General features: G+C 44.2%; 1 protein-coding gene across 4 annotated transcripts in view; it reads right to left on the bottom strand.

Annotated features, from left to right (window-relative positions):
- DNAJC24 (DnaJ heat shock protein family (Hsp40) member C24) overlaps positions 1 to 14,514 on the bottom strand; it is a 72,617-nt gene that overhangs the window by 9,231 nt on the left and 48,872 nt on the right. For 3 of the 4 annotated variants that reach the window (XM_072118587.1, XM_072118588.1, XM_072118585.1), the window contains exon 3: positions 5,929 to 6,067. The exons of the other annotated variant lie outside the window; for it this stretch is intronic. In XM_072118587.1, the coding sequence (XP_071974688.1) occupies positions 5,929 to 6,067 (139 nt within the window). The remainder of the gene's footprint in view (positions 1 to 5,928; positions 6,068 to 14,514) is intronic. 4 annotated transcript variants of the gene reach the window in all.

Genomic DNA, 14,514 nt, shown 5'->3' with positions numbered 1-14,514 from the left:
TCCCCTACGAGGGGCTAGAGCCAGTTTTGTGGTGTAAAGGTTTATAAATCTGGCTCTAAATCTAAGCTCTAATGGTTTGTGCTTTTTTCTACTCCAACACACCATCACTTACATAGGGTGATGGTTGTTGGCCAGAAGTTTTGTTGAGTCAAAAGCTATTGCACGCACTGGGGCACATTTACTTATCCGGTCCAGTCACGATCCCGCTGCGCATTGTCCGACGAGGATTCAGGTCTGCCGGGATTCACCAAGGTCGTGCGCCCGAGTTGCTGCATGTGTCGCTTCTGCGCCGAGGTCCACCGGAGTTCACCTTCTTCTTCCTGGTGCATGTGAGTGCTTAATCTTGCGACACGGTTTGTCCGACAGCCACGCCCCCCATTTCTGTTTCGGCGCCGATGCGGCACAATCCGATCGCGTGTGCCAAAACCCAGGGCAATTCAGCGCAAAAAGGTGCAAGTCGGAAATATTCGTGAAAACCAGACGGAATCGTGCCCGCAGGACCCTTAGTAAATGTGGCCCAATGGCTCCACACCATGTGAATGGCTGGTTTAGAGAAATTCTACTAAAGACGTATAGAGCAATAAGACACTGGGAGGGACCACAATAGCAGTGGGGGGTTGAAAAGGCAAGTCTAGGTTTTTGTTACCCCAATCCCTTTTCTTGAACAATTTAAAAAATCTTGGGCAACATCTTCGACAAGATCCTTAAAGAATATGTATAATTCCATCCATGACAAAGAGGGGTTAGGGGTGAAATTCACAGTAAGATCTAGATTTGGGTTTGTCTCTTTATTACAAGTGTCAGATCATGCATTACTAACATCTACACAAACAGAACATCCACCACGAGAGCTTTATTGACTGTGGTTTCCTATAAACTCGTTCAGCTCAAGAAACAGACGGAAGAGCAAACCACACGATCCGGTGATGTCCATTGGGTTTATATAGTAATAAGGAAGCAATTGTGTGACTTCATTGTCTCCAAAGCTAACAGAGACAGCTCATCCGCAAGGTTTACGAGCCGAAAGGTTCAAGAGGTTTCCAATCCACAGAGATTCTTCCAGGCTGAGTAACGTGAAATAATGATCAGTAGCTCGGCTAACCGAGACAAATTAACTATAGGGACAAAGACTAATCAGAAATTACCCAAAAAAATGACCAATTCCCTGTTGCAAACTATTGGAGGGTCTTTATCATCATGAGGTTTTAATGATAAATTTAGTTAAATCTTACAATTACGGCCAGTATAAACACCGCTCCCTGTATTTGTAGATCACATGTAAGCTTTACTGTATTGACTGGGAGAGAAGGAGCGGAGTCATCTCAATATCTTTTGAGGCTAGATGCATATTTGACATCTCTGTCATGAAGGCCTAGATAATGTACGCAAACTCCGTTCTGTATACGGCTCCCCTGCCTCATAAAAGGGTTAGCCAGGAAATATAGAAACTCAGTACAGGCAGTCCCCGGGTTACATACAAGATAGGTTCCATAGGTTTGTTCTTAAGTTGAATTTGTATGCAAGTCGAAACTGTTTATTTTATAATTGTAGATCAAGACAAAAATTTTTTTTTTTGCCCCAGTGACAATCAGAGTTTCAAATTTTTTTGCTGTGATTGGACCAAGGATTATCAATAAAGCTTCATAACAGACACCGTACAGCTGAGCATTGCAATCTGGGTCTATAGTAACATAGTAACATCCAAAGGTCACAGTGGCCAGAGGGGTCCGTCTTTAACTATGGGTCGTCTGTAAGTCAGGTGTCCTTGAATAGGGGACCGCCTGTAGTGTATTCACTGCTCACTGATGTTATTCCCCCCTTCCTGGTTGCTCCAGGGTTAAAAGAATTGTTACGAATGGGACCCGTGGTGACATGGTAGGAGCTTGGAGGGTGGTTTCCAGAGGTAAACCACGAAACAGTGAGTTTACACTGCCTTGAAATAAAGATCTGACTCAAATTCATATGGTTCCCCCCCTCCCGAGAGTCAGGACCTAATTTTTATCATCTAACCGAGCGTTGGATTCACACTGCTCTACTAAAGGAACCCCAACTTCTCAATCACAGTTCCTGCCAAAGTTTGGTAAAAGAGCCCACCCTTCCATTCTTAAAGGGGATGGCCAGGAATTATAACGAATATACTACAGTCATGGCAGAGCTACCTGCTACCGGCATAGCAGCTGATCAGTGCACGGTTTGGTGTTGGCCTCCGATCCTTCGGCTAGGCCATAAGTTATAATTTATAACCCTGATAACTAATTTTGATAATGACACTGGTTATTAAATGGTTTGAAAGAAATTTTAATCTTCCCAATGATGTAGATTCAAGAATTTGACTCCAACCTCTAGATGGGGGCTCCCGTGATGGCCACTAAAAGGGTCTGTCTCCAGGTTTTACCCCATTAAACTACCAGCCCCATCAGGTAGGGGATGAAATGTCCTTCCTCGAATTCCCTCTTTTATGTGAAATCCCACCCATTTACAAAAAAAAAATCTCCCCCAAAGTCACGTGACAATGACCAGAGAAGAAGCCTATTTACAAGCTGCAGGAGGAGAGTCACCTCAGATGCCCCTAAATTTGGCTCTATGGTGTGTAGAAACCTATTTTTGGTGTCATGTTACAGATAAGAATCTCATCTTTCAGAAATGCAAGGCGTGATAAGGAACATCAGAGGCTTATCTTTAATATGACACCAAGCAGAGATTTGTGACACTCCCCTGCAGCCTCAAAATTTAACTAATTTCATGTTAAAATGAGCAGAGAAGAGTCATATTTTTTAATACATAATCAGGTAAAATTTCACACAAAACAGGAATTTCTAGAAAGGACATTTTGTATCTGATGGGGCTGCTAACTAAATAGGGTAAAATTTGATGACAGGTTCCCTTTAAGTTACTTTTTCCATGGATGTCTAGTAAGTTGCCGGTTCAGCTGTCTCCCAAAAACCGGTTTTAATGGGATGTTATGCTTCTCTTCCTCATATGGTTATTACACGAGGTATGTTAAAGGGGTTGGCCACTTTACCTCATGTTTTTTGTAATGTGTTATGCCTTTACCCAGCACAGGGCTGAGGAGCACTGTGTGTATTCTTCCTTTTACCTCATTTCTAGGCCTCCATGTCTATTCAGCTAATAAGGTGATTGGCCTACATGGACCTTTGTGGCATCCAGGACCGGACTCCCCTACTTATCCCTGGAAACCAGACAATTTTACCTCATAGTTTTTGTAATGTGTGTGTAAGGCTACATTCACACGAACGTGTGCCCGTCTGGCCGTAGCTGGGCACACGTTCAGCGCCATGGAAAGGAAGAGGGGCGACTCCTCTCCATTGCGATGCAAGGTGTACGGCCGTGCACACAGGAAAAAAAAAGGACATCTCCTATCTTTTCCCCTTGTATGTATCGTCCGTGCACCTATTGTTGTCTATGAGTGATGTATGTGAGGCCGCAAGCTTGCCCATACGTCCATGTGAATGAGGCCTAAGTCTGGGGGTGGGGAGGATATCAGATAATTTACTAATATATATCTATTAATAGTTCTGCTCCGCTTTCCTGATATGTAAAGTGAAACCTCCTCCGTCTTTTACCTCATCAGCCAGAGATTCCTGTCCATAAAATGGCCGCAGATGAAAAATGAAACAATCAACAGATAGAGATCACATGACCTCCATCGGCGGCCATTTTATTGACAGGAATGTCTGATGAAGAAGATAAAAGACAGGAGGCTTCACTTTACATATCAAGAAAGCGGAGCAGAACTATTACTAGATGTATATTGGTAAATTACCTCATATCCTGCCCCCCCCCCCCCCCCCATTTTACAAAAAACATGAGGTAAAATTGTCTGGTTTCCAGAGATAAGTAGGGGAGTCCGGTCCTGGGTGCCACAATGATCCATGTAGGCCAATCACCTTATAAGCTGAATGGGCATGGAGGCCTAGAAATGAGGTGAAGGGAACAATGCACAGAGTGCTCCTCAGCCTTGTGGTGGGTATAGGCATTAGTAATTCGGATGTATGGTCCTCCTAGCCATTCCCCACCACAATGATAACAGCAGGGGTTCTGAAACAAGAGGGGGGCCGATGTGATGGACTGAACCTTGTGAACAATCTCCGGCCCGATGGTGGCTATGCATGGAAGATAAGCCAGAGTGTGTTACTGCAATGTGCCGCTGAGTGTTTTCCCCATAGGCGATACACTATTATTGAGCCCCCCCCCTCCCATTAGCGAGGAGGGTGGGTATATACATTTATTGAAGGCTCTAATGGAAGGCTGAGGGACTCCTACCCCCCCAGGCCTGAAACAGAAAGACAGGCTATCACATCATGTAACAGGAGCCTGTGTGTGACAGATCTGACCTACATTTCCCCCCTTTCCTTGCTCCCAACAGCCTGTCGCTGTTTTAAGGAGCTATATTCTCGGAAGCGTACACCGAGAATAGAAAAAAATTTGCAGGCGAGAGAGATGCCGATTTACAGAAATTCTTGTAACTATTTAACTCTTCCGGTGGCCAATGTTTCAGAAAACACCGTCAAATATTTGCCTATACGGGATTGGTTGTCTGTAACCCCAAATGGAGACGCCTGGATTCGCGTGGTGTGTTGTTGTAGACGTCTTCTTCTTGCTTCTAGACTTCATGGTATTAGGTCTTCAGCCGCATACTGCGCTGCTGAGAGTTAATAAGGCTGAAACAGCTCGAAGCGAGTCGTGTGTGTAGCTCTACGGACTTTTCTTATATAATATTCATGTAAATGTGGTGACTTTATCAGTCGGCAATTTAGGTTTGTCAAAAATTAAAACGCCCCCCAAAAAACTGCTTTTTCTTCACAACGGACACAGCGCCACAGCTGTACATGGGCTGTGTCCGGTATTGCAGGTCTGCTACTAGCCCATGGTCCCATAAAGAGTGAAAAGGAAGCCTTGTTCAGATTGTAACATATTATCAGCAGAGGAATCAGGAGGGAGTCGGCAGCTTTAGGTATTGTAGACGCAGGACTGCGAAAAATGCATATGTATTCCAGGATTGTAGCTGGACTTTACGCACTGAAGCTTGCTACAGTAGTTAATTAGATTAGGAGGGAGGGATTAGAAGGAAGTCACTGCCATAGAAGGTTTCTGATTGGGTATTACAGAAGGGGGGAGGAGCTAAGGAGCAGTTTGAATGCAAAGAACTCAGCAGTGTAAGGAGACTCCCCCAGTGCTCCATGTCCAGCTACAATCCTGATATACAAATGCATTTTTCACTGTCCTGCTGTTAATGACTATTTTAATCCTGGAAAAAGCTCTTTATGTCAACAGTTCTAGGCAGAGCACAAGAAGATGCAGAACCTGATTCATTAAAATGTGGATGTTTCAGTGGTGCCAGCTGCATGATCCCAGGTATGATCTGTCCCCTATATAGCATTGTCAACAGTATCGAAGGGTCAAGTAGCTGACGGTCGCCCCTTAATTTATATAACTCAGATCCTATTGGTCTTCTCTGGATACAGTCTGCTCTAGTTGACAGTATAGGTCTGTTTTCTATAAAAGCTTCCTAAAATCCAAGGTCTGGAATGCTGTGCCCGTCAGACAGGAATGGAAACCCCCGGCCGTGCGGTCCATTGTCGCTTTGGGGCGTAACACATGGACCCGGCTTGTCAGTGGAGATTGCAGAGACGCACATAACACAGATGAGTCATTCAATGCGAACAGTTTCCCCAAAGGCCTACAGAAAACATACTATGTCATTAGAAGCGCACCCGTCTAAAATAGCCCAATTCTCTGTCGTGTACAACGAGAGCGGAAAAAATAATCTAAGACTGTGCGCGGCGTCTATTATTTATAAGGCAAAGAGCAAATGCCTCAAAATAGAAAGGGCCGAGATTATTAACACACGGGAGGTGTAATCTCGCCAAAAATCACCCTCATCAGTACTGGCCTGAGACAACTTACCACGCCGCTGCAGGTCATAGGCTCGCCTCGCCTCCTCGCTTCCCAGGATCTTCCATGCCCGACTGATTTCAATGAACCTTTGTGCCCCTTCTGCGTCCTGCTCCGAGGAGGTATCCCCGTGCTGCTTATCTGGATGGTACTGTCCATGTGAAACAGGAAAAACAGAATAGAAAAACAGCAATATTTTTTTTTTAAATTATTACTTTTTCTTTCAATCTGCAATTTTTGCATATGCTATAAGTAGGGCATTGGACTACTACATTTTAGCCAACTCCAAAGTAACTCAAAAAAAGGGGCAGATACTGTGAATGTGCTGGCCTGGATTTAAAGGAAATCAAAATCCACCATGATAAATACTTACTCATAGACCCAGGCACTGGGCCCGTGATTATCTTATTATATTTATTATTCATGGCCTCCTTTCTTCTAAAATCGACTTTTATAATTATGCTAATGAGCTAGAAGAGCCCCGCCCTGTGTTGCAGCTTCACAGGCTGATATACCGTCTTACCCACTCTGTGAAGCTACAGCTGGAAGGGCTCTGGTACCGCCCCCCCCAGGAGCCCTTCTGACTCATTAGCATAACTTCAGATATTGCTCTGAGGAGGCAGGAGGCCACAGAGAACAACTATAAGAAGATGACCACAGTCACAGTGCCTGGATCTATGAGAAAGTGCCCCTGGTTTATCAGGATGGATTTTGATGGTAGATATTTACAAGCAACGAAAAGTACCATATATACTCGAGTATAAGCCTAGTTTTTCAGCACAAAAAAACAGTCTTCATGACGTCTGCCGCATCGGCACACACTATGATGTCGGCTGACGTCATGGTATCTGCGACGGACCAGAAGGGGCTGGCAGGCTGTATACTTGAGGGAGCAGGCAGGCAGCCTATATACTCCAGGGGGCTGGCAGGCTATATACTCCAGGGGGCTGGCAGGCTATATACTCCAGGGGGCTGGCAGGCTATATACTCCAGGGGGCTGGTAGGCTATATACTCCAGGGGGCTGGCAGGCTATATAATCCAGGGGGCTGGCAGGCTATATACTCCAGGGGGCTGGCAGGCTATATGCTCCAGGGGGCCGGGACCAATGCATTTCCCACCCTCGGCTTATACTCGAGTCAATAGGTTTTTCCAATTTTGTGTGTCAAAATTACGGTTCTCGGCTTATACTCGGGTCGGTTTATACTCGAGTATATACGGGTAAATCCAGAATTTTGTACTTGTTGAGCATTTCATACACTTTCCAGAAATGTCTTTCCATATTTGTCAGTGATTTGTCATTTAGATTTTTATTTATGCAAAAATGTTTCTAGGTGCACCAGGGGCGGGAACATGCACCTTCTGGTGCACCGGTCTTTCTTTCTACACCTTTTCTCTTCAAGAAATATCAATCATAAGTTTGTAAGGGATGGTTCTGGATGGTAGAAAAAGAAAAACACCACTGACTTGGCTCCACCCCTTCTGCGCCAAGAACCTCATGTGCAGAACATTTACAGAAACAATTTCTCAAAAATTTGGGGAAAAACAGACAAAGGAACGTTTACAAAGTGTGCTATGCCATACGGTTTTTGGTGGCTTGTACACTCCCTTTAAATTTGTTTTCCAAAAGATATTTTGTTAGATACTACTAGGGTCCAACTACTGGGACCCTACAGAACTTGGTAGAAGCTTCAGACCCCTCGGAATGCCGTTCCAATGTATATATGTGATTCTGTTGGATCGTATTGTGCAGCATATGAAGCTCCGGTCACAAATGGTCACCAGAACTCTATTCCCGTTCTGCCACTCGCTGGGTGTTCCGGCAGTCGGACCCCCAGCCAACATCACCATATCCATAATCCTGTGGATAATTTACTTTCATGAGACAACGCCATGTACATTTTGTCTAATGTGCAATGGTAGGTCCACCTGCTGGGTCCTCATCTCGCCCCAATCATCTGGTAGAGTCCAAGAAGACCTGGACTCTACCGGATGATTGGTGGAGATGAGGACCTCCCAATGCTTTTGTTCTTGGGGGGATAAGCTGCATGTTTTGCCATGTCAAGCTCACATATAAATAAGGGTCAGGCTCATTTGGCCAACAGCTTGTGTGTTTGACATGTGTAGACAATGAAGGGTGCCCCATCAACGATACATCACCACCGACAGTATTCCGCTTATCTAATGGATGTGTCCCTGCACAGTCTGAACATGTCAATAGAGACTGGGAGTGCAGAGAGGACCTTCACGGCACCGAAGAGGGCGAGGTATAGTGGCTCTACTGGCACCAAGTCAATGCCCCAAGTCCATGAAGTTTCCCATTTCCATTCAGATTCAAAGGTCATTTTCTCTTGGGCTGCTCTGTATCTCTGGATACAAGTGTGTTCTTCTCAAATCAGTGGACATTTGGAGAGGTTTCCTGATAAATATCCATCTTCCTCTGTCCTCTGCCATCTTTTGTTAGATGGTGCCTACAAAAAGTTGACTCTTTTTTTCTGCATAACAATTATAATCACAATGAATCTAAGGAGGTTTTTGCAAGGTTTTCGAAATCTCAGAGACTTTCTCCACCACCGAGACCCTTTAATAACATTGGAGAATGGTCTTATTAATCACATGCCTCTTCAAGTCAAAAGAAACACTTGAAATTTCTGACGACAGGTTCCTGGGATCCACAACTTGTTGCTCTCCAGGCCGCTCTTGTCCCCATACCTCCAGATATGTCAAGAGTTTTCTGACTGAACGAGTGACACCCTACTGTTATGTAAAGAGGACTTGTAGGAGCGGATAGCCCGGAGCTATGGAGCTTTCCCTTTGTGGCGGACATGGTTCATCGGCTGCTAATTAGGACGCATGTTCTGTCACCGGCTTCAAGGTTTCTTGTCTGATAATTGATCTTCATGTCCATCTCCAGGGCCCTGCTAGGCTTGGCCTTGAAGTTGCAAATTAGCACCTTCAGAAGAACCAATGGACCCCACAGCCCTCTTACATTATTTACATGATAAAACCTACAAATAATGTAATGAATTAATCAGGACCCTCATACAAGATTATTCGACATTTATGAAGTACTAGGGAATCTGGAAACCCTCCACAGTTACAGAATTTGAGATGGCGTAGTGCCCTCTTTAACCTCCGGAGGCACTGCAGGGAAAGTATACACCTGCCATCTGGTTCTCACAAAGATTATAAATGATCTTTATGGTTTATATCATCAGGGGGTTCGTCTACCATAAAGAATAATAGTTTGAGCTGGATAACATTAATAAAATTCTAGTCATAGGAAGATATACCCTATCCACAGGATATGGTCTAACTTTCTGATCGGTGGGGTGGGGGTCTCAGTGTTGGGATCCCAATGGAAAGAGAATGGGAGTCCGTTGTGCCCCTGTTGCATCCTAGATAACCGGAGAAGTCAGTCATGAATACGCCGGCTGCTCCATTCATCTCTATGGTGCTGATGGAGATAGACAAGTGCCGTCTCCATCAGCGCCATAGAGATAAACGGTGCAGTCATCGCCAGTGCAACACGAGTACAATGGACCCACAGTATCACGATCCATTGGGATCAAACTTGCTATCAATAGACAACTCCTTTAAAAAATTTTAAAAAATATATATGTTAGATCCCAGCCATGACTTAAACAATATCGTAGGGACTGGCTTCCAGTTACAATTCAAGCACCACCCTCTCTGTATATTAGAAATAAAATTACATGTCTATCTTTAAGCAAATTAGCATCTCAGTGCACAAGGGGCGGGGCCATATCAATAGGTGCAGCAGTTTACTTCCTTCTTCAACGTATTTACGGAAGGGATTGTTTTTTGTTTTTTTAAAAAGGTTACAAAACCAATACAGAGAAACCAAAACAGGTGCAGCAGCAGATAAAGGCCCCGCCCCCTGTGCACTGAGAAGCTAATTTGCATAAAGACAAGAATGGAAATTCCTCTTAAATGACAGGTCACTTGGAAACAGGAAAGGTATGTCTGGAAAGCTTATAAAGTGTCCAATTGAACGCAGATTTTTATGAGCCGATTGATTATTTTTTTTAAACATTTTCTAGCTAATTTTTATTATATTTTATATACTTTCTAGTCAATGTCGAAATTTTAGGGACATCGAAATAAGCTTGACTAGTAATGGAGAAGTAGTAATAGATTAATGTGTACTAGGGGGGTCAACCTATGATTATTACAGATTCACTGGCCTCATAACGCAAATTACATTCTCACTTTCAGTCTATTGGCCCAGATCCCGTCACGTACCCAGTCGCCTTCAAAGTGTGGAGGATATATTATGTACGCGGCTTAATTGCAGTATATATATATATGTGTATCGGAGTAACCTTTCCGGCTCATATGTAATATGTTGTTGCTATATAATTAAAATTACAATAACTGCAATAAAGAGAATATGCCGACGCGTTTCGTACAGTAAGGTCCTCTCCCCGATGATGGATATGTATGTAATTTACTCGTGCTACCGACTCAACAGATAAAAAGTGGTTTACACGAGACCCACACCACAGAGTCTGCTCCACATACGCAAATTATTCTTTTTGTCCTCTTAAATGATGTGAGCGACAAAATAATTGATTTTCCCATTCAGGTAAGAAATGTAAAAAGGATTGTGTAATAACACGGTGTCGGCGCGACAAAGGAGCCGTGTCACGAGGGAAAGAAAGCGCCTTCAGACTGACGGTTAACTGGTGGAGAAAAACAACTGATGGAACATATGGCCGGGATACATTGTTGTAGCATGCGGGCTATCGGACCGCCCCATCCTATGTTCTGTGGTACCAATTTGTACAGGAGATAGAAGCCTGGCGAAGGATCAACATTACCCAAGGATCAACATTTATCTTCTGTGGTTCATGATGAACCTCAACTTCTAACTTGACTTAAAGGGGATTTCCAAGTAATATAGGAAATCCTAAGCGGCTGCTTACGTCTCCCGAGCTGTTGCCGGACTTGACGTATTTAGTTTCGAAGGGGTCATAGGGCAAGAGGCCTCCTTGGATTGTAAAATGTCCCTTCGGTTTTCCAGGGAACTTTACTTCCTATGTTCTAAGTGGACACCCATTGGATGACCTCCAAACTTTTTTTTAGGGTACTTTACTTCCTATGTTCAAAGTGGTCATCATTGGATGAAGTGGGTCCTGTGACCTCTGAACTTATGGCCTCCATAAGGAGAACTCTTACCTTCTGGCCTATATATAGGAAAAGCCTAAGCGGCTGCTTACGTCTCCCGAGCTGTTCCAGGACTTGCCATATTTAGCTTCAAATGGGTCATAGGACAAGTGTTCTTCTTGAGTTGTGAAATGTCCCTTCGGTTTTTCATGGAACTTTACTTCCTGCGTTCTAAGTCGTCATCATTGGATGAACTGGGTCCTGAAACCTCTGAACTTCTGGCCTACAGATAGGAAAGTCCAAGCGGCTGCTACGTCTTCTAAGAGGTTCCGGGACTTGCAATGTTTGGTTTCAAAGGGGTCGTAGAACAAGTGGCCTCCTTGGATTGTGAAATGTCCCTTCGGTTTTCCAGGGAACTTTACTTCCTATGTTCTAAGTGGTCACCCATTGGATGACCTCCAAACTTCTGGTCTACATATAGGAAAGTCTAAGCGCCTGCTTACGTCTCCTGAGAAATATTTGGGGGACTTGCAATATTTGGTCTTATGGGTCATAGGACAAGTGGTCTCCTTGGATTGTGAAATATCACCTTCGGTTTTCCAGAGAACTCTCAGTGTCCTAAGTGCTCACTCATAGGATGAAGTGGGTCCTGTGACCTCCGAACTTCTTCTGGCCAAATAACCAGAAGTACAGGAGCAACCCACCTGAGTGTATGCTTTCTTATGCCGGTCACCTTAGGATTTTGCCATATTCGTAGAGAGTCAGCTATGATGCGTTCTACCACCATCTCTCCCATCACCTAACAGGCACGATTTACCCCGAAGTCTTCTACTACAGGATTTTTTTCTTGAGAACAAAAATACTGAGCAGTTCATTTCTCCTTCCCCCAATAGTTTCCATCAGAGGTCAATAAGAAGAAAGTTGGGAGAACCTCAACACATTAAATGGTTGTCCAAACCCACCGACTTATCATCATGTGACCAAAACTACTTTCCTCAGCTCTAATGTCATTGTAGAGATGATTGTGCAGGAAGCTGCAGGCACTTGAAGAAAGGGTGCTCCTCATAAAGGGATGTCACAATGCTAAAGCCACCACTACGATTACTGGGAGTATGTTATAGGACAGCAGATTGCACATAGTGTTCCATTCCCAGACAGCATAATATATAGGAGGAGCAGCTAAACAAATAGGACACTATGTACAATCTGCTCAGTTCCTCCTGCTCTATAACATGCTGCCTGCTGATAGGACACTATGTACAATCTCAGCTCCTCCTGCTCTATAACATGCTGCCTGCTGATAGGGCTGGAGGAGCTGAGCAGATTGTACATTGTGTCCTATACCATGCTGCCTGCAGATAGGACACTATGTACGATCTGTTCAGCTCCTCCTGCTCTATAACATGCTGCCTGCAGATAGGACACTACATACAATCTGCTCAGCTCCTCCTGCTCTATAACATGCTGCCTGCAGATAGGACACTATGTACAATCTGCTCAGCTCCTCCTGCTCTATAACATGCTGCCTGCCGATAGGACACTATGTACAATCTGCTCAGCTCCTCCTGCTCTATAACATGTTGCCTGCAGATATGACACTATGTACAATCTGCTCAGCTCCTCCTGCTCTATAACATGCTGCCAGCAGATAGGACACTATGTACAATCTCCAGATAGCATGTTATAGAGCAGGAGGAGCTAAACTTTTGTTGCAAACGTTCTAGTTTCACTTTTCCATATCTATATATCCTCCAGGCTCTGGAGTCCTACTCTTTCATCCAGAAGGGGCAGATTCATAGGGAAATATGACAATCTATATTGCTCCTGTAAATCCATGTACTCAGCTCATACTGTCATAGGACCATGTGACAGGATCATTAGCTATAATGGTCGGTGATGGTGACCCTAGGCCTGGCCAAAATCCATCTTGTCTACATATCGAATATTACAATTTTTGCCTAGAAGCTTCCATTACCGGATGGGGGAAGAGGGTGGACATAACTGTAATTGATAAGTAGGACCATAAAATAAAGTCCAATTCCCTCCCCCTCCCCAAATTCCCATGTTTACAGCTAGTTCCAGGACCCTACATGTGATCACATCATTACCCTTTAGCTCTCCAATAACCCAAATCCTACAGTAAATATATTCCATCCTGACACTCATCCCCTCTTCCCCCCTCAGCCCCCAATTCCCAAAATACACTTTCTGCTAAAAAAAAAAAAATTTCGTCTGGCACCAACCTGCAAGACAAAATACAATTAATATAAAAAAAAGAAAAAAATTGGGTATTACATTCTGTTTCGCAGAAGCCAGAAAAGTTGGCGCTTTCTAATTATCCTCCGTGTAATAGTAAAAGGAAATTAACCCGGCGAGCGACAATTGCAATTAGCGGGGCGCGGCGTCACCTCCTCGAGACCCTCGGTGCCTGCGTCTCCGCTGACAAGACGCCTCGGGCCCTGACGAAAAGTCAGCGTGGATCGGGCACAGCTTCTTCTGAGCAAATCCAAAAAACATTTCAACCGGTGTTTTGCGGAATTTTTTTTTTTTTTTTGTAATATTAGTCGCCGGACTTTTAAAAACTTTATTGATGCGGACGACAATGTGGTGCAGCAGGATGATCCAGACAAAATACAATGCGGACAGACTGTACGCCCGGTATAATACGACGCACTACTGCCACCTAATGCAGGCACCGAGGCCGCGCTTCCCACGTCTTCCAGCAGATTTCCTGGCACCGTGACTCGTGTTGATGCTATCGAGCCAAGCTGTTCAGAGAGAAAATATTTAGCCTTTTTTTTTTTGTGCGGATAACATTCAGATGTCGTTCTGACTCGAATCAGGATCTTAAAGGGGAAGTTTTATTGAAAAAAAAAAATCTACTATCAATATCCATCATGATAAACCAGGGACATTACTCATAGATCCCGACACCGTGACTGTGGTCATATTATTATATCTGTTATCCATGGTCTCCTTCCTTTTAAAATGATGCTAATGAGCAAGAGCCCCTCCGTGCTGTAGCTTCACAGGCCGTTACACTGTTACTTCCTCCCTGTCTCCTATAATCTCACACAGTAGGGGGGAGTGCTCCTGCACAGTGTAACAGCCAGTGAAGCTACAGCATGGAGGGGCTCTGGTATCGTTCTCTCCCCCAGAGAGCATAATTTTCACATTTGTTGTAAGAAGGGAGTAGGCCACGAAAAACAAATATAAGAAGATTACCACAGTCACGGTGCCTGATCTATTAATAAGTGTCGCTGGTTTATCATGATGGATTTCCTCCTCTTCCTTGCTTAGATCGTACAGCTATGGACTGACTAAGACATGGCCGACAACGGCGCCCCCACTCTGTGTAGCGTTAGTCAGATGTGCTAGAAGCAATTGTTACAGTGGAAATTGTATGGAGCCACAACTCAAACTTAAAGGGTTTTGTAGGGGAAACCAATCTGACGAGGGCTCAGAGTGTT

Source organism: Engystomops pustulosus, chromosome 7, assembly GCF_040894005.1.
Source record: "Engystomops pustulosus chromosome 7, aEngPut4.maternal, whole genome shotgun sequence".
NCBI lineage: Eukaryota > Metazoa > Chordata > Amphibia > Anura > Leptodactylidae > Engystomops > Engystomops pustulosus.
This window is presented reverse-complemented; position numbering and strand designations above follow the sequence as displayed.